This window comes from Amblyraja radiata, chromosome 4 (genome assembly GCF_010909765.2).
Source record: "Amblyraja radiata isolate CabotCenter1 chromosome 4, sAmbRad1.1.pri, whole genome shotgun sequence".
Taxonomy (NCBI): domain Eukaryota; kingdom Metazoa; phylum Chordata; class Chondrichthyes; order Rajiformes; family Rajidae; genus Amblyraja; species Amblyraja radiata.
The window spans coordinates 105,967,020-105,993,530 of NC_045959.1; the positions used below are offsets into that span (position 1 = coordinate 105,967,020).

The 26,511-nt window shown below is 41.2% G+C and overlaps 1 protein-coding gene across 3 annotated transcripts in view; it reads right to left on the reverse strand.

The window, feature by feature from the left end:
• The window catches only part of cnbd1 (cyclic nucleotide binding domain containing 1), a 117,253-nt gene that overhangs the window by 61,400 nt on the left and 29,342 nt on the right, over positions 1 to 26,511 (reverse strand). For all 3 annotated transcript variants that reach the window (XM_033020173.1, XM_033020174.1, XM_033020175.1), the window contains one exon: positions 257 to 402. In XM_033020173.1, coding sequence (XP_032876064.1) covers positions 257 to 402 — 146 coding nt within the window. The remainder of the gene's footprint in view (positions 1 to 256; positions 403 to 26,511) is intronic.

A 26,511-nucleotide genomic window follows, 5' to 3' on the forward strand; every position in this document is an offset into this window, starting at 1 on the left:
GTAAATGCCTATTATGTTCTGTGTGCTGAAGCAAAGCAAGAATTTCATTGTCCTATCAGGGACACATGACAATAAACTCACTTGAACTTGAACTTGAACTAGTCATAAAAACAGTAGGTGACAGAAATCTTGAATTATTTAAACCACTTACATTTATACTTACTTCAATATAAAGAACAAAATCTCAACAGATAAAAACGGTCAATACAAAAATAATATATCTTATCAAAATACAAGCAGTGTACAAAAGCAATACCTATGCAACTTTTCTCCCATGATTCCATGATTATCTTTGCACTGAGGTCTTTCAGCTCTTCGTCTGCAAACCGTTTATTGATTGCTGGAAGTAGCCTCAGTATTTTATATGTAATCAGACGCTCTGCGCGCGTTCTGTAATAAGGACTAAAAAAATTGAAAAGCATTTGAGAAGAAAGTAATCTGACGTCTGACATTCCAAATCAATAGCATTCTTGCTTTATCTCCTTTGTTTATTTTCATAGATTACTACGAGAATCTTAACATGCATTTGTACTCCTGTCACACGCATGGCTAAACACATTTTCTTCTATCAATTGTACAAATATCTCTAATAAATTGCAATGAATATAGGATCAGACTGCTTTTGTTTCCTTGAACAGTTCTTCAGATTTCAATAATAAGCACATGTATTATGGTAAATTTAAAGGCTAAATTTAGAGGATAACCCTGCAAAGAAAATGTTGGAATCACAATTTGCTAAAGTAAACAATGCACCAAATTCATCCAATGTGCCACTTACAATGTTTTCAGCATTGAGTTGACTCTTAGCACATCTGTAGAGTCATAGTCATAGTCGTACTGCACAGATATAGGCCCTTCAGCCCAACTTGTCTATGCCAACCAAGATGCGTCATCTACACTAGCTCCACCTGCCCACGTGGGATCAATTTTATGATTGTCACTGATTTGGAAGGGGCAATACTGGAACTGCAGCAAGTTTGGAAGTCTCGTTAGGACCTTCGTAGATGTTGCACCACATGGAACAGACAGGACTCCAAATATTTCAGAAGCTTTGGTGAAAGACACAAAGAGGAGGGGTGTCCTATATCCAGAGGGGTATAGACATTATCCATATCTGAGGAAGGATGTGCTGGAGTTGGAGAGGGTCCAGAGGAGGTTTACGAGAATGATCCCAGGAATGATTGGGTTAACGTATGATGAGCATTTGACAGCATTCAGCCTGTACTCGCTGGAGTTTAGAAGGATGAGGCGGGACCTCATTGAAACTTACCGAATAGTGAAAGGCTTGGATAGAGTGAATGTGGAGAGGATGTTTCCACTAGTGGGAGAGTCTATGACCAGAGGCATGGCTGCAGAATAAAAGGACGTACCTTTAGAAAGGAGATGGGGAGGAATTTCATTAGTCAGAGGGTGGTGAATCTGTGGAATTCATTACACAGACGGCTGTGAAGGCCAAATCAATGGATATTTTCAAGGACAAAATTGATTAATAAGGGTCATGGGCAGAAGGCAGGAGAATGGGGTTGAGAGGGAGCGATAAATCAGCCATGACTGAATGGAGTAAACTTGATGAACTGAAAGGCCTAATTCTGCTCTGAGAACTTATGAACATCCAGAGGTTCAGCAGCATCTCAGGTGTCCAAGAAACCATTTTACGAATAGCACTGCTCAACCCAGTAAGGTGTCCTACAGGTTGCATGCCCTTTCAGACAATGTTTAGAGGGATATGAGCCAAATGTAGCCAGGTGGGACAAGTATATATTGGCATCTTGGTCGGCCTGGGCAAGTTGAGCCGAGGGGCCTGTTTCCATGACTCTATGACTCTATCATTGCCACTCTACCAAAATGTCATGCTGAAACCCAGTTATCGTACCATCTCACACCACTGTCATTTATTTTGGTAAAGTCATGTCTGAATTAGATTCCGCTGGACACAAAGCTATTCAAGTTAATCTAGAGAGGCTGCCTGCAGAGTCCTCCACAAAAAGTTAGCAATTTTGTAAAAGCCATATTGCAGCCACAAATGGAGTATTGTTGAATTACCATTTGGCATTTGTAATGGCTTGATGTATAAATCTGATTTTCTGGCATTGTCATCTAGTGGATGTTTTAACAATCACCAAAGGAGGAATGGTATGATGAATGAGGAATTGAGGATACATTTACCAGTGGTGTAGTATATATGTTTGGCAATGGAGTTGCTCAACACCTCTGTGATAGAAAGGAAGGACACTTATATCACAAAAGAGTCAGTCATGGACTGATCAGTCAGGAAATGGCTCCCTTTCTTTTCCTTCTGCTGGACAAATGCATCCTTTATATCCAAGAGCAAGGTTTGGGCAATTATGAGTGCAGGTTTCTGTGGTATACAACATCACAAATTCTGAGATATGCTCAGCTGGGTACTGTAGGGCTGCTCACTATGTCTTAGCTAAATTATAACTTTTAAGAGTCTGACAACATCCTCACTTGCTGCTCCCCCTGTGATTCCTCCTGCTCTCCAATTCTACTACCACGTTTTAACCCAAACTAGCTACCACAGCCACGTGTGCTTTCTCGGCGCTTGCCTGCGCCTCCATAACTCCGGCATTCTCTCTCTCTCTATCCCTCCCCCACAGAAGTCGCACCAGCTTATGGTTTTCACCCAACAAACAGCTAACAATGGCCTGTTTCCTTTACCATCGTTACTTATTTGCATATCTTTTATTCATTGTTCTTTATCTCTCTGCAACATAGTCTATATCTCTCGTTTCCCTTTTCCCAGACTAGTCTGAAGAAGGGTCTCGACCCGAATCATCACCCATTCCTTCTCTCCAGAGATGCTGCCTGGCCCGAGTTACTCCAGATTTTTGTGTCTATCTTAGGCATGCCAATGTTCTTTCCTGCCAGATTGCTGACGGCAGCATGGATATTTGTTACAGACATTACCCATGCGAGTGTGGGTTATATGCAGCAAAGTCAAGAGGCGAATGGCTAGCAGGTAGCTTCATCATCCAAGAGCAAGCATTTCATTTATCATGTTGTTTCCAATGCAGATGACATGCCAGAATGCCGCTGATTGAAGGGATGAAGGATATCCAGCACTGACTTACATGATGCGGAATTGTTTCCAGTTGAGATACAGTTTTGAGTTTTCATCTAAATGCTTCAAATGGCACAAAAGTGTAAACATTATAAAATGTGGTACTCTGGTGCATGGGGAAGTACACAATTCCCACAAATACAATATTAGCTCCATCTGTTGTTTTCTAACATGGGGGAAGGAAATTAATTTAGTTTGTTTTGACCAGCATCTGTTCCGCCCCCTATAAATAATCTGTCAAACTATGATATTTAGAGATGCAGCACGAACCATCGATCACCTGTTCATGCTAGTTCTAGTTTTGATCCCACTTTTGTCATCTACTCCCTACACACTATGGGCAATTTACAGAGGCCAATTAAGCCTATAAACCCACGCATTTTGGGGATATGGGAGGAAACTGGAGCATCTAGAAGAAACACATAGAGTCACAGAGAGAATGTGCACACAGAGACCACCCGAAGTCAGGATCGACCCCGGGTCTCTGGTGCTATGAGGTAGCGGTTCCACCACCTGTGCCACTGTGCTGCAGTTTATTGTACTTACCCCCAGCTCCAGCTAGCAACCAGCCTAATGCGAAATCCTAGGTATACAAAATTGCTGGGGAAACTCAGCGGGTGCAGCAGCATCTATGGAGCGAAGGAAATAGGCGACGTTTCGGGCCGAAACCCATCCTGATGGCCAGCTTGGCCTTGCCAGCCACTGCCAAAACAAACCTCACTCTGTTCCATGTTTGGAATTGTGGATGGACCATGTGGCATATCTCAGTAAAGAGACCCTTAAATCCTCGCGGAATTCAGCAAGTCTGATGCCGATGTATGTTAAAAACACTTATGTTTACGTTTATAATTGTCACATGTACAGAGAAAAGATCTGTTTTGCATTCTATTCAATCGGATAAAATTATGCATAAATCAAGCTAAATTCAAGTACAAAAGGCAGAGCAAAGGCAAAGATACAGAGTGCAGAATATAGTGCTCACCATTATAGCACACCAGTTCCAGAGATGGTCTAATGTCTTCAATGAGGTAGAGGGGAATCGGATATAGATTTTGTCACTGGAAGAGACTTATGGAAGGTTCATTCAGAAGCCTGATTAAGTAAGTTTATTGGCCAAGTATTCACATACAAGGAATTTGCCTTGGTGCTCCGCCCACAAGAACAACATGACATACAGTTACGAATGACTCAGAAAACACTAAACATTAATAATAATAAAACATTAATTATAAAACACCATTGATCAAGCATGTGAACCAACAAAATACCAGATCAAAGGGAGGCTACAGATTTTTGGCTCTTGAGTAGAGCAACTACTCGTGGATAAAAACTGTTTTTATGTCTGGCTGTGGCAGCTTTGACAGTCCGGTGTCGCCTTCCAGAGGGAAGTGATTCAAAGAGTTTGTGGCCAGGGTGAGAGGGGTCAGAGATGATCTTGCCAGCTCGCTTCCTGGCCCTTGCAGTGTACAGTTCATCAATGGAAGGAAGGTTTCAGCCAATAACCTTCTCTGCTGATCAGACGATTCGCTGCATTCTCCAGGTGTCGTGCTTGTTGGCTGAGCCAAACCAGACCATGATGGAGAAGGTGAGAACAGACTCTACGATGGCCGTGTAGAATTGGACCATCATTGCCTGTGGCAGATTGTGCTTCCTCAGCTGCCTTTTCGATAGGGGAAGAAGCCATTCCCGAGTTAGTGGTGCACGTTTTCAAGCTTTTGTATCTTCTACACGACAGGAACTCGGAAAAGGAGGAATGTCCAGGGTGGGAAAAGTCTTTGATTATGTTGGCTGCTTTCCAAGGCAGTGTGACGTATTAGTGGAATCAACCATGGTGAGTCTGATCTGTGTAATGAACTGGGCTACATTCACAACTCTCTGCAATTTCTTCCAGTCTTGGGCAGAGCTGTTCCCAAACCAGGCTATGATGCAATCTGACAGTCTGCTTTCTGTGGTGCATCTGTAGAAGTTTGTAAGTGCCATTGGAGACATGCCGAATTTCCTCAGTCTCCTCAGGAAGTAGAGGTGTTGATGTGCCTCCTTGGCTGTCGTTTCAGTGGTTGGTCCACGGCAGATCATTGATAATGTTAATGCCAAGGAACTTGAAGCACTCAACCATTTCCATTTCAGCACTATTGATGATGATTGGGGCGTATACGTATTTCATCATGCTTCCTGATGTCGATAACTAGCACCTTCGTCTTGCTGACATTAAAGGAGAGATTGGTGTTCTGAAACCATGTTACTTAGCTCTCTATCTTCTTCCTGTATTCCAGTTTTGAAATTGTTCAAGATCCAGCCCACCCCAGTGGTGTCATCTGTAAACTCGTATATGGAGTTAGGGCCGAATCTGGCTGTACAGTATGGGAGTATAAAAGGGGACTGAAAGTGCATGCTTGCGGGGCACCAGTGATGAGAATTGTCATGGCGGAGGTGTTATCATCTATCCTCACTGATTGTAGTCTGTGGGTTTGAGACTCGAGGGGGTGGTGACTCCCAGGACCATGAGTTTCGAGGTGAGCTTGACCAGGGTTATGGCGTTGAAGTCAGAGTTATAGTTGATCAATAGAAATCTAACGTAGGTGGCCTAGTTGCTATTATTAAATATGTCCATTCCAAATTAAGCATGTACAAGAATAACACATCCTGTATTACAGATACATATAGAAAATTTCACCATTGCTCCATGTTTCAAAGGTTGTTAAAGTGGATCATTTTCCTTGGTTGCCTTGATTTATTTCTTTAGGAAAGTTGTTTGTGCTTCTTGGATAGACACTGCATAAGTCCCTCCATTATTCATCCACATGGAGATTGTCCAATGCACTCTTTGTGATAGTCACTACATACATAGAGATTAATTTTTCCAAGACTAACATTAACAGTTAAAATGCACCTATCCTATGTGAACCCATGGCTTTCTCCGTTAAGCCTAATAGCAATGAACCACTGCACTGCAATTATTGCTGGCATGAGTGCTTTCTTATAGCCTGCTCTTTCTCACTATTTTCTCAGTGCAGTTTTATTGTATTTGTAATTTGTTCTGTATTTAGAATTATATTGTAAGCAATAAACTGGATAAACACCTCTCTGCCTTTGAGGTGTAGTTCTTGACAGAGGCAGCAGAAGAGATCATACAGAACAATCTCTCACAACCAATGCTCTCGTCTAGTAGGAACCTATTTTTTATGTCTCCAGACTCCAGATCAGTACCAAACAATGAGAACAATTATCTTCAATCTTAATTCTCAAGCCAGCGATGTAGTTGCAAGCTGAACAAACTTACACCTAGACGTTTTCTCTGCACCCTGAGTGATAGCTTTAGAAGTTTAATGGTTGGCACGGTTTGTAGTTGGCAGCATTTATTCACATAGCCTAGTTTTCTAATCATTTTTCACATTACATGTCTCTGGGTTTCTACAGTGCCATCCTCATGGAATTTGCCCCATATACCCAACATCTAATCTAAAACACCGGGATGCTCCTGTAAATCATTTTGTTTGTTTTTATAAATTGGAACTTTTCAGTCTATAAATCATGACTGAAGTGAGCCTTCTGCTAAGCTCCCTTGGTTGCCTTCCACAAGTCTGCCATGATGTGAAAAAGTCAAAGAGTTATCAATTGTCTGTGTAACAATATGTATAACAGGCCAATAAAAAAGCCACACTGGGATCTTTCAGTGCAGTTCTATGCTGGAACCTTTGCAAATAAAAGAGGATCAAAAACACATTCTCTAGGGAGAAGTGAGTTTAGGTTTGTGTTTAGGTTTATTATTGCCACATATACTGAGATACAGTGAAAAGTTTTATTTTGCATGCTATCCTATCAGATAATATTCCATACAAATACAATCATGTCAAGCTCAAGTACATCGGTAGAGCAAAAGGGTAGATGTAGATACAGAGTACAGAATATAGTTCTCGGCATTGTAGAGCAACAGTTCCAGAGACAAAGTCCAGTGTCCGCAATGGGGGAAGCTGAATCGGACAGTACCCTAGGTTATGGAAGGACTGTTCAAAAGCCTGATAACAGAGGGGAAGGAGCATTTTCTGAGTCTGGTGGTGTGCGCTTTCGAGCTTCAGTACCTTTTACCCGACAATCACAGGGAGAAGAAAGAACGACCAGGATTGTTCCAAATCTTTGATTACGATGGCTACTTTTCCATGGCAGCATAATGTGTACTAATCGTCTTTCCATTTGTTCTAACACATTTGTGAACGCTGAATCATAGACAAGTTCCTGTCTTGTGCTCTCAATTTGCCATTTGTTAAGGTCTCTTTCAATGAATCTCCATTAATTTGGACAGAGAAGTCTTTGCATTCAATTGGTCTGTAACTGTTGTGAATTTTCCAGGAATTGGACATATTAATGCTGTAAGCTGTGAATTGTACAGAAACAAGCTAAGAGTGCAAATGCCATTCTTATTTCCTTACTAGAGGAACTCAGCATCTTGTTCGTGCTTAGTAAAATGTACTTATCTTTATGGCTGTACCTCCTCCTCTCAAATATCCATGTTAGCATGACCGATTATAGTTTAATCACAAATAAAGACAGAAAATGCCAGAAACACTCAGCAGATCAGGCATCTCAAGTAAAAAAGTTAATATTTCAATTAAAAAACATTTCATAGTACAGAGAACATTTAAAACTAAATTAATGATACAGAGAGCGAAGTTTTCTTGAAAAATTAAAATAAAGCAAAATATTGCACATGTTGATGATAGATGAAGATAAAACAAAAACCTGGAAAAACGTAAACTCTGAGAATGCTGCCTGACCAGCTGTGTATTTCCAGAATTCCTGATTTATTTTAAATTCAGCTTTTGAAACACCCTTGCTTTAAATGTCATAACCCTTCCCATTGTGACTGACTTTACCCAATATCTGCTACAATCTTCCGATGGCTTATTGCATTTCAAAGTTCTGTACACCTGCAAAGTTTGAAATTATGGCCTAACTTATTTCAAAAGGAACCTTTTCCCTAATACTGAACATATTCACGTGCTTCTCTCTAGTTTGAAAAGTAACCATTCAATTGTCCTCCATGCTTTCTATTCCCATTATGTTTGTTAAAAAATACTATAGCTGCTAATCTAATCCCAGAGTTTTATCATACATGTGCTGAGAGTTTATTAGCCACCCCTTTTATCAAAAACCCTTTAAAATACATATCATATAATAGTTCATTCTTGTCAACCATTTCAATACCAAAAAATTATTTCAAGTTAGACAAGATTATACCTGTAATAGGTCTTTGCAAACATTCATTTATTACCCTGTAAATTTCCAAGAGGCAATTAATTTTGCTATGTGTTATTATTGCCTCTTAACATTTGCTTGTGTCCAATCAAGTAATTGCCATCATAGTTTCAACAGTAAGTCAGAATGCATACATACATCCCTGCTCCAGTGGCAAAAATACAGTGTTAGTTTTATTGTGAGCTGTCTTATTCTGCAGACAATGAGGATGGCAAGGTCACCCACGAAATGTCAAATGAATCCTGGTCATTAAAATGTCATGCTTCACACTGTAGAAGCCATGGAATACTGCATGCATGTCTCGCATCAAGAGCTAAATAGGAAATGATTATAGATCAGTAATCAGTTCCAGATTTTATACTTTGATTCTAATAATATGCATCGCATCTAGTACTATGCATAACATGCATAGTATCCAGATGGGTTTAGTGTAGATGGGGCAAGTTAGTGGGCCGAAGAGCCTGTTTCCATGCTGTACGACTCCACTTCATTATCAACAACATTTGTGTTCGCATAATGGACAGAATCTAGGTATGTTGCAAAGCGTACCTGAAGCGTCGTTGAAGATCTGCCGCTGAGGTTGTGCGCGATTTTGGCGCCGTTTAGAGGGGGCGGGTTTAAAACGCGATTTTCTCTAAGCTGTTCCAATCGAAAATGTTCAGCCTAGTTAATTATTAACGAAAAATCGCTGATAGACCCCGTCGCAAAAGCTATTATTAGGTTTAAAGGCCTTGAATAATAGTTATAGTAGTTTAAAAATCAATCTTTAAACCCGCGACCGTCAGCAACCCCAGGGTCTCATAAAGAAAATAGCAGAAGTTAGGTTGTATATTTTTACATTCAAAAGGGCTTCTAAAGATCCTTTTATACAAAATTTAATATTGCGAGTAGCTCAATTTGGGCCCATTATATCGCGCAGTATTTTTCTCGGCATTTGGGGCACAAATCTACCGCAATGTGAACGTTCTAAACCAGCGCGTTCCACAGGGACCCACTGGAAAGCTGATTTAAATGGGCATTTATTTACAGCAATTGAACACTGAATTCCTTCCATTTGGCCTATAAATTAATGTAAATGAGATTTAAAAATCATGTTTTATTGTGAATTATTTGTGAATATTATTTGGACATTTAGGCTATTTAAAAATGTTAATCATTTATTAAGAAATGGATAGATGTTTAGATCTAGTAATTGAAGTCTGAAATTAGCTACAATTAGGTAACTAACTAATTATATGCTTTAATTTCAGGTCATCCAAGTAAGATTATTTTATATTTGTTTCTGAATGCTTCAATCTATGATAACTGAAAATTTCATTCAGTTCTCTTAATTTTTAAGAAAGTTATGGGCTTTTGACTGTTCACGATCACAGCTTTTTTGTTATGTCCATAGAAAATCAATAGGGAACAAGATGCTCATTTCCGAGTATGAAAATGGCCATAACTTTTTAAATACTTGAGATATGAAAGTGAATTAGATGTCAAATTAAACTTATTTTTATGCTTTATCTGACGGGATAAATTACAGACTTGATTTTTAAAATCTCAAAATTTTGTAACATTGCTACAGAATCCTCAGTGGGCCCTCCATCCTGTTCATTGGATTTTTCCCACAAAATTCCATCATCAGAAGTTTACATGTACATCATCAACAGTTACATTTTTTCATCAGTCTACACCAAGTTCAAACTCAGATTGCAGCTTTGAAAAACAATATAGAAATCTACAATAGTAACAGTCCTCTCATGTAATTTAAAAGTAGTACTGCCTATGGTTGTGTTTGAAATTCTGAGGTTTTGATGCTGGCATCCATGCTGCTTTTCATTTAGGATATTCCTGCTTTTCTTCCCTGATAAGCATGTTCCTATTCATGAATTTGAAAGTATATGTTCTGAATAATTGGTTAGTTTCAAGGTTTACACAGAAGTGATCACTTTTAAATCTAGCACCGATCAGCAAATGTGTAATCTTTGACAAGACTTAACATGATAACATATATGGAACTCACAGGGTTATTAGGTTCTCCACAAAATAAATGGCAATTTTTCTTGAGAATGAATAACACAAGATTCTAACATGGAAATGTACTGATGATCAGAGCTGAATTTTATAGAAGAACCTGAGCATGGCCTAGTAATTTTTAGTAAAGCAAAATAGACTATAGTTAGAGGTTGGGCAGACGAAGACTTTATTCTTTAGGAGTACAGGAAACTGAGGGGCAAACGGTTTCACAATCTTATGGAACTGTATACGATCACGAGAATAGATGGGGTGAATGCGCAGTCTTTTACCAAGGGTAGGGCAATCAAAAACCAAAGTTCATGGGTTTAAGGCGAGAGGGGCAATGTTTAATAGGAACCCGAGAGGCAAACTGTTTCACTTGGCATGTGGTGCTTATAAGGAATGAGCTGCCATAGGAGGAAGTTGAAGGTAGACAAAAGTGCTGGAGAAACTCAGCGGGTGAGGCAGCATCTATGGAGCGAAGGAAAAAGGCAACGTTTTGGGCCGAAACTCTTCTTCAGACTGATGTTGGGTGGGGGGGGAGAAAGGAGAAAGGAACACAAGGAGCCAGGGGGCTGAGGGAGAGCTGAGAAGGGGAAGTTGAGGCAGGTACAATAACAGCATCTAAAAAACACATTGTCAAGTCAAACTGTAATGAAAGGTATTACTTGCCTCCAAGTTAAAGGGGGAGGAGTATTATGTATGTAATATAATTGGTGTTACCGGCCTCCAAGTTAAAGGGGGAGGAGTGTTAGGTGTGGGATAATTAGGATAAGTAATTGGTGTCTTGTGATGTCTGGGGCAAGTACGCAGGAGCAAAAAGGACAAGGTGGCGTCCTGCAGTAAAGAAGCTTGTATGATTCCTCCCGTGTCCGAGCCTTTGTTCAAGACTGTTCAAAGCATCCGAATACAATTGGCGACGAGGATAAAAGAACGAAGATAAGAACAAGGCCAGCAAGAAGAATCGAAAACAAAAGTTAAAAATAGAAGTAGTATTTGGAAACAAGTGGAACAGCACCAAGCCAAATGGTTTTAAATTGGCACCAAAAAGAAAAGACCCGGAAGTGGCGGCGCTGGGAACGGCTGCGGCTCGCCTGCAGTCCGTTTGTCTTTAATTTTTTGTGTTGTTTTTTTTCGTTTTGTGTAGTTACGTTTTTGGTTTTTAAGCTGTGTTTATGTGGGGGGGGGGGTTGAAACGGGGCTTGCTGTCTCTCCCTTCGGGGGAATACGACTTTTTGTCGTATCCACCTTCTCTGCCTCCGTCTGCGCTGTGGCCTAATGGCGGAGCTGGCGACCTCGAGGCTCCGGAGGCAGAGCCTGTCAGGACTCGCCCTGGGCTCGCTCCCGTGAGGGCAGCCTGACGAGGGGCTGAGACTCTCTCGTGAGGGGATGTGACGCTCCCGTCGGAGCAGCCCAGCCCGAGGGTGGAACGGCACTCCCGTCGGAGTGGCCCAGCTCAAGGGAGGAACGGCGCTCCCGTCGGAGTGGCCCAGCTCAAGGGAGGAACGGCACTCCCGTCGGAGTGGCCCAGCCCGAGGGTGGAACGGCACTCCCGTCGGAGTGGCCCAGCTCAAGGGAGGAACGGCACTCCCGTCGGAGTGGCCCAGCCCGAGGGTGGAACGGCACTCCCGTCGGAGTGGCCCAGCTCAAGGGAGGAACGGCACTCCCGTCGGAGTGGCCCAGCCCGAGGGAGGAACGGCACTCACGTGAGGGCGATCCGGCTCGGGGCCGGAACGGTGCTCCGGTGGCTGGGACGGCGTTCTGGCGGCGGTGACCTGAGTCCTGGGTTCAGCCGCGGGCCGGCGGCTGCGTCCGCTGGACTGGAGGGCGGCAGCTTCGACCACCCCGGGCCGCGGTGTTTGAACCGGCCCGTTTGCGGGGTTCGGTGAGCCGCGGGACTGTTTGTGCCATCGCCCAGTGGGGAATCGCCTCAGCGCAGAGGGAGAAGAGGAGGGAAGAGACAGTAACCCTAAGATTTTTGCCTCCACCACAGTGAGGAGGTGCTTGGAGGATACACTGTGGTGGATGTTAATTTGTGTTTATTGTTTAGTTGTTTTTTATTGTATGATTGTATGTATATAAGTTGGGATGTAATGTTAAAATTGTACAAGGCATTGGTGAGGCCAATTCTGGAGTATGGGGTAAATTGGATTAGTAAGTATGCAGATGATACTAAGATAGGTGGGGTTGTGGATAATGAAGTAGATTTTCAAAGTCTACAGAGAGATTTATGCCAGTTGGAAGAGTGGACTGAAAGATGGCAGATGGAGTTTAATGCTGATAAGTGTGAGGTGCTACATCTTGGCAGGACAAATCAAAATAGGACGTACATGGTAAATGGTAGGGAATTGAAGAATGCAGGTGAACAGAGGGATCTGGGAATAACTGTGCACAGTTCCCTGAAAGTGGAATCTCATGTAGATAGGGTGGTAAAGAAAGCTTTTGGTGTGCTGGCCTTTATAAATCAGAGCATTGAGTATAGAAGTTGGGATGTAATGTTAAAATTGTACAAGGCATTGGTGAGGCCAATTCTGGAGTATGGGGTACAATTTTGGTCGCCTAATTATAGGAAGGATGTCAACAAAATAGAGCGAGTACAGAGGAGATTTTCTAGAATGTTGCCTGGGTTTCAGCAACTAAGTTACAGAGAAAGGTTGAACAAGTTAGGGCTTTGGAGCGCAGAAGGTTAAGGGGGGACTTGATAGAGGTCTTTAAATGATGAGAGGGATAGACAGAGTTGACGTGGATAAGCTTTTCCCACTGAGAGTAGGGAAGCTTCAAACAAGGGGACATGACTTGAGAATTAAGGGACAGAAGTTTAGGGGTAACATGAGGGGGAACTTCTTTACTCAGAGAGTGGTGGCTGTGTGGAATGAGCTTCCAATGAAGGTGGTGGAGGCAGGTTCGTTTTTATCATTTAAAAATAAATTGGATAGTTATATGGACGGGAAAGGAATGGAGGGTTATGGTCTGAGCGCAGGTATATGGGACTAGGGGAGAATACGTGTTCGGCACGGACTAGAAGGGTCGAGATGGCCTGTTTCCATGCTGTAATTGTTATATGGTTATGGTTATATGTATGACTGCAGGCACGAAATTTCGTTCAGACCGTAAGGTCTGAATGACAATAAAGGTATTCAATTCAAAAAAAAAAAAAAGTAGGAACGGGAAGCAATAGCTCAGGGAAGAGCTAGGAAAACAAGCAGGGGCAGTAAGGGTCACCAAGCACGGTGTCAGCTTACCTGGAATGTATCCAGGGCTGTGCAGCCCACAGCCAAGCCCAAGCAGCAGCCACAGACGTCGGGTGGGGGCCTAGTACCGTGAAGGCCACGGACAGGTCCAGAAAAGCCACCGACAAGAGGCTGAGTCTTCAGCCCAACTGGGAACAGTCAACCCGGTGGGGGGAGAAAGCAGAGAAAGCCCGGTCGGGAGCAGAGTCAGCCCGACCGTGAACAGAGAAGCGGAGATAAGCCGAGTTCCGCCCGGGGCTTTAAAAAAGGGCACACAGCACCGGAAGCGAGGAAAAAGACGGAAGTTGACTTGCGGCTAAAAACTTGAACCGTATAATCTAAGAGACTGCCCTAAAAACTGCCGCGATCGCCAGCGAAGGCATGCAGGACTGATTATCTACAGCACCCGATTGGCAGCCAGTTTTTCACCTGCTAAAAGACTAAACTGTTAAATACCTTAAGACCTACAACATCCAAATGCCTTCAAAGTAATGGCTGAAGCAATAAATCAAGTGAAACTGTCAATTAATTGCTGAATCTGCCAAAATAAAAGGAGAAAAGAAAATGGAAAAGAAGTGGTTTGGTCATTGAGTGAAATCCAGTTCATCATTTCGGGGTGGATGAATCAGATCCCTTTCAAGCGGGGAATCTGCACAAAAACATTAGAGGACTTGACACACATGGAGAGGTATCTGGAGAGGGATATGAGCCAAACATGGGCAAATGGGACTACCGTAGATGGGGTATCTTGGTTGGCATGGATGAGTTAACTGAAGGGCCTGTTTCCATGCTGGATAACTCTAAAAACTGTAGCATTTATTATGACAATTCCCAAAACTGACTTCAACGTCAGGATCTCACGTGTTTCCAAGAGTACAGAAGTTGCTCATTGCAATTCATTGCAAGGCAGTCAAACCTTCTGCAGTATTGGTATATAATTGTCACGTATACCTAAAATAATAAAAAAACTTTGTGTGTGATCAGTTAAATGTCTTAAATCAAGCCATACGTAAATATACCAGGTGGGGCAAAGAGGAAAATAACTAGATTGCAGAATGTGGTGTGACAGCTGCTGAGAAAGTGCAGGTAAAAAAAAGCAAGGTCTGCAGCAAGGTAGGTTTGGAGATCGGGACTACACCCTTGGGTTAAGAGAGATCTGTCCACAGTATGATAACAGCGGGTAAAGCTGAACTCACCGAGACGGTAGTATAAACTTCAGCTAAATGTCCCTAACACCTACATTACAAACTTGCCCGTGAATTTGAGGTTTCAGATTGAAGGCTCATGTTCCAGAAGGCAAAAGATGGAAAGGGATGACGGAGGAAACTCGGGTAATAGTCAGATAATATGAAAGGACCTTCAGGCAGGCTTTTATAATTTCAAATTATTTTTTAATTGTTTTAAGAATTTCCAAAGTGTTTGAGCTTTTACAGTCAGTGACCAGCACTATTGGCTTGCGGAATCCACTTGCAGATGTACGGTACTCTGTTTTTTTTTTAAATGGTTTACTCTAGTTTATTATAGTTAGGCAGCCTTTTATGACAAAATGAGATAGCACAGATAAATTAACTGATGCTCCAAGATGGTTACAACAGTGTTATTTATGAAACCAATTACACTGAGAGAATCTAAGGAGCTTCTCTGTCAGAATGTATGTCACCTTGCAAACGGTTGTGAACGGTATTAAATATAACTTGTCGTATTCCAGCATCTCATTAGCACTCTCAATCATGGTAAAATATATAACAATGTAATTTGTTTACTGAAGATGCTGCATAGATAATATCAGAGATTAACTCCATAATTAAAGCTGCCATCTTGACAACTTTAATAAATCATCGTACGTTATATAGAACCAATAGGGGGGAGCTGTATTTGGCTTGTATATGTGGTATGGAAACAAGTGCATATACTCTGAGAAAGAGTAATATCTATCACAATCCAGCAAAGACTCCCACCAAAGATAGACACAAAAAGCTGGAGTAACTCCGCAGGACAGGCAGCATCTCTGGAGAGAAGGAATGGGTGACGTTGAATGAAAGATATGCAAAAAGTAATGATGATCAAGGAAACAGGCCAGCTTCTCGTTTTCACCCAACAAACAGCTAACAATGGCCTGTTTCCTTTATCAACGCTACTTTTTTACATATCTTTCATTCATTGTTCTTTATCCCTCTACATCATCGTCTATATCTCTCGTTTCCCTTATCCATAACTAGTCGGAAGAAGGGTCTCGTCCCGAAACGTCGCCCATTCCTTCTCTCCAAAGATGCTGCCTGTCCCGCTGAGATACTCCAGCATTTTGCGTCTTTCTTCGGTTTAAACTAGCATCTGCAGTTCCTTCCTGCACAAAGACTCCCACCATCTGTGCCATGATTGCCTCTCACTACCACCTTCTGGAGGAGGTCCAGAAGACATGTCCAATACAACCAGGTTCTAGATCAATTACTTTCCTAAAAAACATCAGATTCTTGAACCAATCTGCTCAATCCTAATATTATCTCAGCAACACACTACATACTTTTTCTTGCATTACCATGGACTTATTTTCCTTACTCTCTTGTTTTTGCAGTCCTTTTCTTTTCAATATCTAGTACTTTTCACCATCTTGTATGAATTTTGTATAATTTACGTATAATTAGTTTTTCTGTGATGTCTATGCACATGTGATGCTGCTAATCTTCATTGTATCGGTACCTCACCACCCTTGTGCATATGACAATAAATTTGATTTGACTTAACAACACTAAGATGCAAACTTGGTTGCTTCATTGAGGCACATTTGGCAGCATAAAAAGAAACTGCTTGCTGTAAACATAAGATTATTGTCAGAAGCAGATGAGCAACAACAACATCATTTAAGGTGACTGGATTTTCCCTTAGGGCTTTCACTTTCCTGAAATACAACAATACCACCTTAATAAAATACCCAGTTAAGAATGAGGCAAGTTAAAGATGCACTTCATAGGAATTGACATTAGATTCCCCACACTTTAGAGCGGCACAGTGGCACAACGGTAGAGTTGGTGCTTTGCAATGCCAGAGACCCAGGTTCGATCTTGAGTGTGGGTGCTGCATGCACAAAGTTTGCACGTTCTCCCTGTGACCGTGTGGGTTTTCTCCGGGTGCTCTGGTTTTCTCCCACATCACAAAGACGCGCAGGTTTGTAGGTTAATTGGCTTAGGTTAACGTGCAGGTTTGTAAGTTAATAGGTTTCTGTAAATTGTCCCTAGAGTGCAGTATAGAACTAGTGTATGGGGGTGATTGCTGGTTGGCATGGACTCAACGGGCCGAAGGGCCTGCTTCCATCTCTACACTAAACTAAACTTGATGAATCCTCACATCTCTCGGATTGTCAGTAACTTCCCAGCACATTTTTCAGCAGAGTTCTTTTTACAATATAGGGTTTAAGGAACGTTTAAGTCTTTCAAACAAACCAGCAGGATGGAGGCCTACCAGAATGTTTTTTGGCAGCACATCACACCTACAACAGAAGGTGAAATGGAGAAGGCCTGTGGAAAAATAATGCTATTTAGAAAAAGGGTAGAGTACCACAGTGGTTTTGCCATTGAACTAATAACAGTGGACTGGATTAATGATCCCAGAATAGAACTTAAATCCCATCAAAACAAATTGGAAATTAAAATTCTACAAATCAATTAAATAAACCTGTCGCAAACAGCTCATCTCATAATGACAATGAAGCTATCAAACTAAAATAAGAGAATAACAATATGTAAGTAAAATAGGGCAGCAGTGTTTAAATCCATGGCCCAAATCTGCTTTCTTTATTCAAACAAATGGGTATTATTTTTTTAAAAATGAATTGCAGGTGTAAAATTAAGATGTAAGGTATGACATGGCTATAGTAGGTTAAGGACTGGGTATTTCATGTACTTTCTCAGGACTGCAGAAAAGATTGACAAGATATTAGAGAGAAGTAGTCTTCATGATTAAAGATGAAATTGCTTCAATGTTGAAACAGGATTTAACAAGATGTAAGCGGGGAATGGAGTTCATATTTAGATTTTATGGGGAAAATTAATGTAGAAAGGAAAACATTCAAAAGATTAGTGGGAGTTATATTGGTCCCTTGTTGAGACATGTCAAAATGGATAGACACCGACATTAGACAATTGTGCAGTTAAAACACTGCGCTTTTGAAGAGGAATGTTAAATTTCATATTGAATGTGATAAAACAAATTAGATCATATCAGAAAGGTAGGATTGTTTGGGGTAATTTGGAATTATCTATATTACTAAAAGTCTGTTCTTGACCGGTTTTGGCCATCTGTGCTGCGATTTCCGAGAGAACGCCGCCATCTACGGCCGTCATTTTTGGCCACCTCGCTCAGAGCCCCCCTCCGCCACATGTGTGCTGAGGATATTTCCCATCGATGAAATATGACAGGGATATTAATGCTTTTACAAAATTCCCCATTCTTTCTGCTGCCCCTGCTGGAGGGAGGGGGAGGGACTATAAAACCAGGAAGTGGTGTGCCTCAATCAGTCTCTGCAAGTGGTGTGCCTCAATCAGTCTCTGCAAGTGGTGTGCCTCAATCAGAGCTCTGAATGACACTGAACAAATGTCTCCACAGCTGTGAGTACCCATAAAGTGGTTTGAAAATGAATATATGGTTAGTTGGAAGTAAAAAAGCACTGCCTGCAAATGGTTGTTTGGGTTGAAGTAAAAAGGCACTCTCTCTCTCTCTCTCTCTCTCCCCCTCTCCCCCCACCTCTCTCTCCCTATCCCTCTCTCTTTCTCTCTCTCCCTTTCTCTCTCACTCCCCCCTCTCTCTCCCCCCCCCCCACCCCTCCTCCCCCCCTCCTCTCCCCCTCTCCTCTCCCCCCTCTCCTCTCCCCTCTCTCCTCCCCCCCTCTCCCCTCCCTCTCCTCTCCCCCCCTCTCCTCTCCCCCCCTCTCCTCTCCCCTCCCCCTCTCCTCTCCTCTCCCCCTCTCCTCTCCCCCCCTCTCCTGCCCCCCCTCTCCTCTCCCCCCTCTCATCTCCCCTCCTCTCCTCTCCCTCCTCTCCTCTCCCTCCTCTCCTCTCCCCCCTCTCCTCTACCCCCCTCTCCTCTCCGGCCCCTCCCCTCTCCCGCCCCTCTCCTCCGCTCCTCTCCTCTCCCCCTCTCCTTCCCCCTCTCTCTCTCTCCCCTCTTTTTATCCTCCTCCTCCCCTCCATCCCCTCCCTCCCTCCCTCCCTCCCTCCCTCCCTCCTCCCTCCCTCCCTCCCTCCCTCCCTCCCCTAAACCCCCTCCACACCCCCTACCCTCTTCCCTCCACCCTCCCTCCCCCTGCTCCCCACCACTCCCTCCTCTCAGCACGCCCTCTCTCTCCCCTTCACTCTCACCCTCTCTCTCTCCTCCCCCACCTTTCCCCCCTCACCCACCCTCCCTCCTCTTCTCCTCCTCCCCACCCCCTATCCCTCTTGCCCCTCACTCTGTGTGTCTCTCTCTCCCTGTCTCTGCCCCTTCTCTCTCTGCCCTCACTCTCTACCCCCACCCCCCCCTCTTCCCCTCTCTCTAGATGTGACTGCAAGTTGGGGGCTATGCGTCAGTAGATAGGGTGGTTATGGGGTAAAAGGAGCAAATTAATAATATTAATATAATATCAAGGGGGGTAATTAGCGTGAGTGCGGGGGGGATAGTTAGTGTGTGTGACGCTGCATGCCGCCTCCCCCCCACAACCGCACGTTGGGGGAACAGACCCAACGGGTCTAGTTTTTCATATATTCCAAAACTCAACACGAGGAAGCCCAGCTTAAATGTAATATTAGATTTAACTAGCAGTCATGTACAAACATTCAATTAATAGCAATCATATATATAGAGTTCAATAGGGTATTTAAAATGGAGAAATACAAAACAGTTATGATTGTGTAACAAACTACATTGGTATGTGCAAACTGCAGATCAGTGCATTAGGCTTTTAAAAAGTGTACATAAAACAGAACATGACCACATAGAACAGAACAGAAGTCACAGGAGACCCCCCCCCCCAATCTTGTGCATCCCCAATCCTTGGCTTTCCACTCGTCACTTTAACATGTATCTTGTTGTGTTTTACGACAGTTGGCAGACCAATTTCCCTCCTGGGATAAATAAAGTTCTATCGTATAAGTACAGTCCCATCAGCCCACGATACCCACACTGACCATGATGCCGATTGAAACTGTACATCTGCTGCACATGATTAATACCCCTCCATTCCATGCCTGTTCATGTGTCTGGTTAAATGCCTCTTAAATGTTGCTACTATATCTGCTTCTACTGCTTCCCCTAACAGCTTGCTCAAGACACTTACCACTGTATAAAACATTAGTCTTGTAAGTCTCCTTTAAACTGCTTTTCTCACCTTAAACTTATGCTGTCTAGTACTTGACATTTGCACTTTGAGAGAAAAAAAATCCTGACTGTCTAACCCATTTATGCCTCTCAAAATTTTCTATCCGGCCATCCCTCAGCCCACAATGCTCCTGAGAAAACAATCCAAGTTTACTTTTGGGTATAGCTTTTTTTTTTTTTTCCTTTTTATTTTATTAGAAGTAAGTACAGTCATATGGCACCAAAGTGCCTAATATATATTTTCATAATACATTTTATGTACAACTTCTTTTTTTTTTGTTACATTGAAAAAAGATTAGAATAAGAAAAAGAAGTTAGATAGTAAAGGATAGAAAGATGTGAAATATATAGTGTGTGAAGAAAGAAAACGAGTAAATGAAGAAAGTTGAGAGAGAAAATAGAGAAAATAAAATAAAAGAAAAAAGAAAGGGAGATCATTATTTATAATCTTGACCAACCCTCGTCCAGTCCTGAAACAGTTCTTTTACAATTGTGTTGCACCATATGATTCCAAAAAAACGACGAATGGAGACCAACTCGTTATGAATTGGTCTGATCTATCCATTAGGAGGAATCGCATTTCCTCAAGATGAGCTGTGTCCAACATACTTGCAATCCACATTTTAAGCGTTGGTATTGATGTACCCTTCCAAAATTTAAGTATTAATTTTTTTGCTATTATTAAACCATAGTTAAGGAATAGATTTTGAGATGTGTTCAATTTATTCCCATCTTCCATTACGCCAAATATAATCATTTCAGTATTAGGTTCCATTCTTGTCTTGAATAATTTTGTAAATATTTCAAAAATATCATTCCAAAATCTATAAAGTTTTATGCAGGAAACTAAGGAGTGTGTTATAGTTGCCTTTTGGGCTAGACATTTATCACAAGTGGCGGATATATTTGGATAAAATTTGTTCAATCTTGTTTTTGAATAATATAATCTATGTACAATTTTAAATTGAATTAGATTATGTCTTACATTAATTGAACATTTGTGAATATATATCAAGTATTTTTCCCATTTAACCTTCGTAATTTTTATCATTAGTTCCCGTTCCCACTGTTCTCTAAGTACCTCTGTCGATGGTAGGTCTATATTTAGAATACTATTATATAAATATGATATTAATTTTTGTGAGTCAGCTTCAATATTCATTGCTTCTTCCAATGTCAGAAGTTACTTTTTGATATCCTTGTATATATTTTTTCATGAAATCGCAAATCTGAAGATATTTAAAATATTGGTTGTTTTTCAATTTAAATTGTAATTGTAATTGTTGGAATGATAGTAGGTTTCCCATTTCGTACATATCCCCGATCCTTCTAATTCCGAGACTTTCCCATTGGTTATATGTCTTATCAATAAGAGAGGGTTTAAATAAAGGGTTATTCGCTATTGGCATTAACAGTGATGGATTTCTTAATTTTAAAGATAATTTTATTTGTTTCCAAATTCTTATTGTACCATATATAATTGGGTTCTTCATATATATTGTGTTATTCAGTTTTTTTGGGGAGAAGAGGATCGTTCCTATATTACAAGGATGGCAATCCTCCTCCATTTTTATCCATTCTGTCTGTTGGGTAGAACTATCCAACCAATAAATCATGTTCTTAATATGCACTGCCCAGTAATAATACATAAAATTCGGAAGTGAAAGTCCCCCAACCTCTTTTGGTTTACATAAGTGTTTTTTTGTGATTCTATGTGATCTATAATCCCAAATATAATTAGTAATATTATAGTCTAATTTTAAAAATATATATTTTGGTATATATACCGGTATAGACTGAAATAGGTATAGTAATTGTGGTAGGAAGATCATTTTTATTGCATTTATTCTACCTAATAATGATAAGGGAAGTGTTTTCCAAAATTTAATCAGCGTATTAAGTTTATTTAATAAAGGTATGAAATTAGCGTTGAATAATGCTTTATATTTTATAGTAATCTGAATACCCAAATATTTAAATTTTTCTGTTGCGATTTTAAAGGGGAACTTCAATAAGTGTGTAGGTTCTTGAGGTTTTAATGTCATGATTTCACTTTTATTCCAGTTTATTCTATATCCAGAAAAAGACCCAAATTCCTCTATTAAGTTTAATAAATTTGGTATGCTCGTTTGTGACTTTGTAATATATAAAAGTATATCGTCTGCATATAATGAGATTTTATTCTTGGAGTCCATGGTATTATAGCCCTGAATATTCGGATGAATTCTTATACTTTCAGCCAGGGGTTCTATCATAAGGGCAAATAGCAGGGGTGATAGTGCACATCCCTGCCTATTACCCCTTGATAGTTGAAATTTTTGAGATAACATGTTATTAGTTAAAATTCTTGCCATCGGTTTATCATATAATAATTTTACCCATGTTATAAAATTCTCTCCCATATTAAATTTTTGTAGTACTTTATATAAGTATTGCCACTCTACCTGATCAAATGCTCTCTGCATCCAAAGAAATAATTGATATATCTTCTTCCTCTACTTTATGCGAGTACATTATATTAAACAGGCGTCTCAGATTATTAAATGAGTATCTTTTGGGTATAAACCCCGTTTGATCAGGGTTTATCAATTTACTAATATATTTGCTTAATCTTCTTGCTAAAATCTTTGCTAAAATTTTCTGATCTGTATTTAAAAGTGATATAGCTCTGTACGAGCCCGGATCTTCTAAATCTTTATCTTTTTTTGGAATAAGCGTAATAGTTGATTCTGTTAGTGTTTCAGGTAGTTTGTTTTCTTTAAAAGCATGGGAGTATAAATTAAATAAATAAGGGGTCGTTATCTCATGACATTTTTTTATAAAATTCATTATTAAAACCATCTGGTCCCGGTGTCTTACCATTTTTCAGCGATTTTATTGTTTCACCTATTTCTTTGATTGTAATTTGAGCTCCTAGTTCCTCTTGTTCCAAAAGGTCCAGTATTGGAAGATTACAGTTATCTAGAAAAAAAATTATTTTACTATCTTCTATTTTAATTTTAGATGTATATAAGTTTTGGTAAAATTGGGCAAATCTATTATTAATATCTTTAGGTAGTATTAGTAATTCACCTTTCTCTGATTTAATTTTGGTTATAGTATTTTCCTTTTCTTGTTTTTTCAATTGGCGAGCTAAAAGCTTATGTGGTTTGTCACCAAACTCAAAATGTTCCTGTTTTGTAATTTGGAATAGTCTTATTACTCTTGCCGATAAAATTTGATTAAGTTTAAATTTCAGTAATATTATCTTATTGTGTTTATCTGTCGTGGAATCTTTGGCATTATCCACCTCTAACTGTCTGATTTCTTGTTCTAACAACAATAGTTCTGTCTTATTCTTTTTATTTTGAAAACTTTGATATGAAATTATAATTCCTTTCATAAATGCCTTAAAAGTTTCCCATAATAAAGAAGGCAAAGTACCTGGTATATCATTTGTATCGAAAAAAAGTGTCATTTGTTGTTTTAAATATTGATAGCCTTGCACGTCATTTAAAATATGTGTATTAAAACTCCAAAAAACATTTTTACCCGGCATTCCCTCAAATTTTACTGAAAATGTCAACGGAGAGTGATCTGAGATACTACTAATGTGGTATGTTGGGTTGTTTGTATATGGCATTAATTTCATATCCACTAAAAAATAATCAATTCTTGAATAAGTTTTATGTACCGAAGAGTAAAACGAGTATTCCCTTCCAACTGGATTAGCAGATCTCCATACATCTATTATATTAGTATTTTTTATATATGTATTTAGAAGTTCGCTAGTCTTAGATTTTAAATTACTCTTCTTTTGTTTTGCTGATTTATCTAGATATGAATCTAAAACACAGTTAAAGTCCCCCCCTATTATCACATTTTGGTAATTAAACTCCGATATTATGTCAATAATTTTATCAAAAAATTGGGGGTTATCAAAATTCGGAGCGTAAATATTTATCATAGTTAGTGGGGTTGCATAAATTTCACCCGAAACTATAATATACCTTCCCTCTTTATCTGATATAGTATTCTTTAATTTAAAAGGAATACCTTTTCTAATAAGAATAGCTGTACCCCTAGATTTAGAAGTAAATGAGGAGTAGTATGTTTGGCCTATCCAATTCGCCTTTAATCTCATTTGTGTTTGTTGTTTCATGTGTGTCTCCTGTAAAAACATTATGTCGCTTTTCAACGATTTTAGTTGGGCAAAGATTTTAGCCCTCTTACTTTTGGGTATAGCTAATAATATAATAAAGGCTTCATCTCTGTGGATGAAGAATTAAGTCTGAAGAAGTGTCCCAATCCAAAATGTCACCTATCTACATTCACCAGAGGTGCTGCCTGGCCCTCTGAGTTACTCCAGCTCGTTGTGCCTTTTTTTGTAAACCCGCTTCGGCAGTTCCTTGTTTCTACATCCTTGCGAATCTCTTTTGCACCCTCTTCAAAGCCACAACATCCTTCCAGTTAAGTGGCGACTGCACACAATATTCCAAAGGTGGCCTAACCAACATGTTATGTACTTCCCAACTATTACACTCAATGTCCTGACCAATGAAGGCAAGTATGCTTTTATAACCACTGTATCTACTTGTGTTGCCACCTTAAGAGATTATGAACTTGAAACGCAAGTTCCCTCTGTATATCTGTGCTCCGAAGGGTATTGCACTTTACATTTCCTCTTACATATGACGTCTCAAAATAACGCTTGTTCATATTAACTCTACCTACCAATCCTTTCCAATGGTTATTTCCAACTGGTCAAAATCCCACTGTATCCTTTGACAAACTTCTTCACTATCTACAACTGCAAATTTTTGAGTCGTCTGCTAACTTACTAATCAGCCAATTGTTTAGCCAAATCATTATGTTACCATGGGAAAAGAGCTTAACATATTAATCATGAACACCTAAAGGTCTACATAAAACTAAAAGGGTAAAAAAAAACCATAAAAATGCAAATGAAAAACTGATCTTAATGATATAGAGAACAGCAAGAGGTGTGAAATAGCCAACTGCCAACATGGAACATGATGAGAAATTTCAAGGAAAACAAGTCAACAATAGTTTTTTAATATTGAATTAGTATAACAGGGAACATTGTGGGTCCCTTGAAAATTATTAAAATAAAAAATTAGTGGCATAGTAAATAATGTTTTTCAAGAGCAGCTATGTACATTGTTCTAAAACACAAAATTATCTATCTATATAGTAAAACTCAGTGTGTGTGTGTGTGTGTGTGTGTGTGTGTGTGTGTGTGTGTGTGTGTGTGTGTGTGTGTGTGTGTGTGTGTGTGTGTGTGTGTGTGTGTGTGTGTGTGTGTGTGTGTGTGTGTGTGTGTGTTTGTGGGTGTGTCAGATGGCCTTTGATTCCTTGGTCCGCCAAAACCACACCGAAAAACTCTGAGATTTTTTCCATTTCGCTAGCGATTTCACTTTTACATTCACTCATCCACTCCTCAAAACATTTGGACATCTTTATGTACACGTTTTTTAATAAAATCCTCCACCCCCACCCCCACACTCACTCATTTTAAAATCTAAATCGAGCTGCTGACGTCACAATCCCACATGCCGACCAATCTGCCTCCAGTATGCCTCCAAGTACCCTCGCGCCACGGCTCCCGCTGCTGGACTCCAGCGCGCTCACCTGCCCAAAGATACTAGATGATACTATAATCTTTGTGCCTGCTCGCCCCCCCGCCCCCCCCCCATGTCTGCAGAAGCCCGCCTGCCGCGGCCTTGCTCGGGGTCCACGCCCGTCCACATCCTCGCTCGGGTCCGGCGCCTGGTGGGGAGGCTGCTGCCGCAGGCCAAGCCCGGCTCGACGCCCGTCCGCCCAAAGATTATAGAGGAGCGGCGCCCGCCCGCCGCCTCGCTCGGGGTTCCCAGGTCGATCCCCGCCCATGGCCTCCCTCGAGTCCATGTCCGCCGCCCAGCGCCTGGTGGGGAGGCTGCTGCCTGGGCTGGAGCAGAGCCTGGGCTGGAGCAGAGCCTGGAGCTGGAGTGAGGGCCAAACCCGGGGTTTGGGATGGGTCCGTGACCGGGGCCAAAAAGAAGCCGCCCCACGCCCGCCGACAGTCTCTCTGTCTCTGCCCTCTCTGTCTCACCCTCTCTCTGTCTCTCTCTCTCTGCCCCTCTCTCTGCCCCTCTCTCTGCACCCCCCCCCCCCCCCAGAAAACAGACCTTCATGGGCAGGTCAAGACCTCTGCACTTACTACAACTGGGAATTGGAAATGGTGCCAAACCGGTGATTGTAGGGTCTCCAAATGATGCCTCTGTCTCTGTCTCTCCCCTCTCTCACTGCCCTCTCTCTCCATCGGCCAGCCCTCTGCTGCATTTGATCGTTCGCTCCGCTCGCACCAGCATGGTCGCACACTCAATAAACGCCGCAAAACGGAAACCCCAGCTCCAAAAGGCAGGAAGCTCCCCTGCCTCTGTGCCTCTCTCTGTGTGCCTCCGTGTCCCCACGCCCGCCCGCCCGCTCCAACCCGCCCCGTTGTTCAAATTGCGCAGAAATAACCAAAGATCCCATAGCGGCTAAGCGGCTATAGGATCTTTGGAAAGAACGAGCGTTAACAGCCGCCGCTCGAACACAGCTGCAAACTGAACCCCTTTG